Source organism: Triticum dicoccoides, chromosome 5B (genome assembly GCF_002162155.2).
Source record: "Triticum dicoccoides isolate Atlit2015 ecotype Zavitan chromosome 5B, WEW_v2.0, whole genome shotgun sequence".
NCBI classification, from domain to species: domain Eukaryota; kingdom Viridiplantae; phylum Streptophyta; class Magnoliopsida; order Poales; family Poaceae; genus Triticum; species Triticum dicoccoides.
In genome coordinates, this window is record NC_041389.1 from 127,781,581 (window position 1) to 127,786,639 (window position 5,059).

At 49.6% G+C, this 5,059-nt stretch overlaps 1 protein-coding gene across 1 annotated transcript; it reads left to right on the top strand.

Moving 5' to 3' along the window:
* Window positions 1–816: 816 nt before the first annotated feature.
* LOC119307776 lies at window positions 817–2,756 on the top strand. Its single transcript, XM_037583858.1, has 3 exons — window positions 817–1,305; window positions 1,787–2,025; window positions 2,417–2,756. Exons 1-2 carry the CDS (start codon window positions 925–927, stop codon window positions 1,955–1,957), a joined length of 552 nt encoding a protein of 183 aa, XP_037439755.1. The 5' UTR covers window positions 817–924; the 3' UTR covers window positions 1,958–2,025; window positions 2,417–2,756.
* The last annotated feature ends 2,303 nt before the right edge of the window (window positions 2,757–5,059 follow it).

Below are 5,059 nucleotides of genomic sequence, written 5' to 3' on the forward strand. Positions count from 1 at the left end.
CGCCCGCTAGACGCCTTCTCATTGGTGCCACGGGCAAGGAGAGCTTGCCGGCCACGGGACCGGCTCTACATCACGGTGCACCGCGCGCAGTACCAATGGCAATATGTGTGCCGCTGCAGTGGCCCGACTTCAACCTCTCCCACGATTGCCACCTCGACCTCCACTGCATCCTGGTGCCGACGATGTCGTGGTCTTCGCGCGTGCGCAGGCGTCGTGCCCTCCTGACGCCGGAGCAGCGCCATGACCCGGTGTATGCGCCAGACTCCCCCAACTGGGAAGTCTGGTTCGCCACCGAGCACGATGTGCGCCGCCGCGGCGCCGTCCAGCGCGCCCTCGAGGAGTCCTTGGTCGTGTCGCGGGTGGACGAGGAGGCGAAGGCGGCATACCAGGCCACACTCGAGGAGGTGCTCTAGTGCGCCCTTGAGGAGTCCCCGTGCGAGGGGGAGGGGGGCACTCTGGCCAGGCATGGAGGAGGCGCTCCAGCTGTCGATGACGGGGACTATGTTTACCCTCCGACATCGCCGACACTGCCTGAACCAGCGCCGGCCACACCCAAGACTGGGCCACAGAGGCCACACTGGAATTACCCGCCGTTGGGGAGAGGTACGTGTGGACCGGCGTCCTGCGCGAGTGGATAAGCGCGCGGCCATGTGAATGACATCCACGCCGGGGCAGGAGGCGACGTACCTCGAGCAAGGAAAGGTGAAGGAGCGGGCCGACAAGGAGCGGCAAATGCAGGCGGAGTGCAAGGGTTGTATTTCACCCCTAACATTTTTTATGTTCCTTTGCGGGTACTCGGTAAGATATTGGATACTCAGCTCATGAGTCAGCCAATTCTCATGGCGTTATAACGAGACGTGTCCAGCCTCCCCTCCAGTCACTCCCGCCTCCTGCAGCTCGCTGCTCGTTTTCTCCCATAGCCCCATGGCCGCTCCGTCCCCGCCCACACCAGGCACGGGCAGACTGCCGACGATGGCGGACATCATGGCCGCGTCGCGCGCGCAGGGCCTACGCATGCGCTTGAGCACGCTTGGTCCTCTCTTCCGCGTCACGGCGACCCGCGTCGGCGGCGACGGCGACGTGGAGCTGGGCCGCGCCGAGGGCGCCGTCCGGCCTTGGCCCGGGGGCTCCGTGCTGCACCTCGACTCCATGCGGATGTCGCGGGCCACGCTCGAGGTCCCCGACCGGCCGCTGTTCGGCCTCGGCATCTTCCTTGGCGCCGTCACCGTGCGCCATGGCTTCGACGCTGGCTGCGTGCGCGCCCAGCTGCTAGCCATCAACGATACGCCGCTCTATCACAACAAGGTATCACCTCTTAGAAAATGTCTGTCGGGTAGTACCATAATAATGTTGTGGCTGCTGGCTGCTGTTTAATCGGATATACTAATTGTTAGTGAATTGCAAGTCTGAACAAATGTGTACCGCAATGATATTTGGAAACATTGAGTGTAAAATCTGGAGTTGTACAAGTATAAAATGGTTAAGAAGATTCTTGAGCGGACGTCTATTAGTGTTGAGTTGACGACTAATTAGTTCTAGTGGAGTTTTGTATTTTTTTTCTGTTCTTTTTTCTATTTACATTTATTTCTGAATTTTCTACGAGTTAAACACAAGCTTTTTCAACTTGATAGAGAAATGAGAGGCGCCAAAAAGCAAGGAGCATGGTTTTACAATGGATTTTCGCTTAGTGTGACAGAAAGCTCTGTTTTGTGTTTACTGAGTATAATTTTCATTTGGAAAGTTATTCATTTAGATTCATCCATTGGTGTCTTTTTGTTGTTGTCAGCTTGTTAAGTTCTATACGAGGATGGGTTTCAAAGCAGTGCATGAGGTAGATGGATCATCAATGATGGATATTGCTCATATGTTAGTGTGGGGAGGTAAAGGAACAAGAATGGATGCTGATATAGAACAGCTCCTCATGAAGTGGAGCAGAAGATTCGGATCTCAAGACTGAAGGCTTTTTCCTCAACGGCAGTTGCATTCTTTGCAGCAAAATATTTATATACGTATATGATATACAAGGTAAAACTACTGGTCCAATATTACCATACTCATTTCATTGCCCACATACTCTCTTGTTGCTTTGAATTTTTATTTTTTTTGCTTTAGTGAACTTGCTAGCTTGTGTTTATGTGACGGTAGGGCGATTGTGCAGCGAGAGCGGTTAGTGTTAGGCTCAATGGCACCAGGGCATTGGCCTTCGCAGGTTCCTTATAGATTAACCATATATTTTGGGGGCTTATGTGTATTGCTTGGATTGGACTAGTTCAGGCATCCCCTGTGAAAGATCGTCTCAATGCAGAACACTGCTTCTTATATGTGTGAATATATGCTCTGTACTATTGATTCACTAACAAGTGCAATGAGCATGCATAATTGGTTCGCTAACAAGTTTACAACGTTCCATCTTCAGCATTTTCATCATCAAGAAACAAATGGCCAGACAGATTATATTCCAGCGCCAACCGAATGTAAGGGGGCAAGAAAATGGCGACTCAACTCAATCTTCAGGGCCTTCACTTCCTGAGAGACAGTCAAGCCCTTTCAACTGTAGGTCAGGTCAAGCAAGAAATCTCCATAATCCGTCATCTCTGCGACAACGAATCTTAGCATCTACGCAAAGCTCTTGAAAAAAATGTTGCAATCAAACAAACCAAAATCTTATAGGATTCAAATGGCATGACAAAATGTTACAATTCATGCAGTTTAAAATACCGTGAACCAGAGAGGCATGAAAATATTTCATTGCAATTTGTGTTGGCAATCCATGTTTTGTGTGGGGAGCTACTATCTGCCACTCTCTGCGGCATATTGTTGGTCGCGCCCACGAAGGATTGACCCCAAGATCTCTCGCACAGAGGACGTGCCACAAGCCAGTTGACCTGTCGAGCGTTCCTGATTATAAAGCAGCGCAAAACTTTAAGAACCAAAGCTAGACTCAAACATTTTTAAAATTTTGAGCCCGATACATTCTTTTAAACATGAATGTTATATGAAACGTGAGCACTATTCAAATTTGTGAACTAATTTTAAAAACTAAAATATTTTGTGAACCAATTATGCAAGCAATTTTCAGAAACACGGACATTTTTTGAAACTGCTGAATATTTTGTAAATAGGAACTTTTTTCAAATTCCAGAAACAAAATTTGGAAACGCAAACAATTTTTGGAACGGGAACAATTTTTAAAAACTGGAACGTTTTTCAAAATTTGCGAACAATTTTTTGAAACTCCCAAACATTTATTGGAATTTGCAGTTTTTTAAAATCCTAGATATTTTTTGAACAAAAACATAAAGAAAAGAAATAGAAACAAAAAAAAACAAAGTAAAAATAAAATAAAAATCTCATGGAACAGAGAAATGGTTCAGGAACCTTCTAAAAGTTCCCAAAACCGGTAAAACCCACAGTTGGAACCTTTGAGAAGGTTCCTATGATAGAGTGTTTTTAGGCATCGGTTTATGAATTGACAGTGCCTAAAGGAACTCCAAGTCACACATGGTGTCCTACATTCAAAGAGCTGGCATGCCTCATTCGGTTCATTCGGTTTAGAGAATTTTCATAGAAAAAACATAGAAACAAGGATTCTGAAGGAAAATATGCATTCGATTCAATTTTTATAGCAATACAATTCATTTCCTGTGTTTTTGGAGGAAACTACACATCCACTCAAAAACTCATTTTATGCATAGTATAAGGCAAGTCAATTTCTTAGGATGTCAAGTGTCATCTTAGAGCATCTACAGCAGCAGATGGCAAATCCAGCTCTTCGTGCGTCCGCGGGCACTGACCGGGCACCCCTCATATTTGCCACTTTGCATCCGCGTATCTCATATCCGGCGCATTATATCCATACTAAACATGCAGACATTGATCTATCATACGTGATCAAATGACGGACAACAAAAATCGGCTGCAAAGGACAATGAGCCCCTTCATCCGACGGATCACCCTGTCCTGCTCCCGCTTCAGCTTCAGCCTTGCCACCCGAGCCTTCTCCGCCGCTGCCTCCTTTGCCTCGCGCTCCGACTGCTCAATAGCAAGCCGGGGCGCTTTGGCGTTCTGTCGTTGGAGGCTGCGAGCATCCGTCTTCGCCGTCGTGAGGGAGCGGCGGTACACCCATGCGGGAAGACGAGCGTCCTCGTCGGCGTCTGGCTCTGTCTCGCGGTGGTGGCGTGTGGACTGCTCCGCCGCGTCCCTCTCCCGTGCATGCTGCCTCTCGCGGCGCGGCGCGCGCCCTTCCGACTCCGGAGCGCGCGTGCGGGCTGGAGGGCCGGGCACAAGGACCCAACGCTAGTTGTGTGGAGGAGCGGCCAGCGAGGGAAGGAGACGGCGCGGGGCCGGCGCGGATTGTTCTGTCCTTGTGTCGCTACACGCGGGCCGGGAGGGTCCAGCTCCGGCGTCTGTGCTGCGCCGGCGCGGGAGCTCCAGCAATGCTCCACATCCGGAGCTGCCGACGGTCTCCACCTTGGACCGCTCTAGCGCAATGCGGAGGGTCATCTCCTCCTTGTAGTCGAGCTCCGAGCCGGAATCGCTACTGGAGCTGCTCATTGTGGTGGATGGGATCGAAAAGGGAGAGGGAAAGGGAAAGGAGTGGACGGAGCGAGAGAGAGGGACAGAGTGAGCTAGGGTTTGAGCTCGCCGCCTGGATTGGGGTTTTTTGTGGGGTCGATGGTGGTCCGGGCCTGTCAGGCGGACGTGCCCGGGCCGTCCCATATTCTCTCTATATTTGGGCTGGATATGAGGTGCCGGTCAGCCCAAGCGTTTGTCCACGGTTTGAGAGGTCCGGTTGGGTCGATTTTTTTAATCGACCAGTGACTTTGAACAGCATGCTCGAGCGTTTAAGACGGGTTTGAGATGCCCGGTTGTAGATGCTCTTATAAAATTCCTATACTGCTTCAAATCTCTACGTTTTGGTTTTCTTCAAATTGAATGAGGCCTTAGCTACGTGTGAGTCTCATAATTTGGCTGTTTTTTGGGGAAAACATCCAATCTATTCATTTTATTATGGTAGTACAATGAATATCATAAATAATAAAAAATACATCCAGATTCA

Bases quoted from the DNA above. Each gene is read 5' to 3' on its own strand.
- LOC119307776 (XM_037583858.1), top strand. From the start codon at position 925: ATGGCCGCTCCGTCCCCGCCCACACCAGGCACGGGCAGACTGCCGACG. The intron at 1,306-1,786 runs GTATCACCTCTT...TGTTGTTGTCAG, and splicing joins CGCCGCTCTATCACAACAAG to CTTGTTAAGTTCTATACGAG.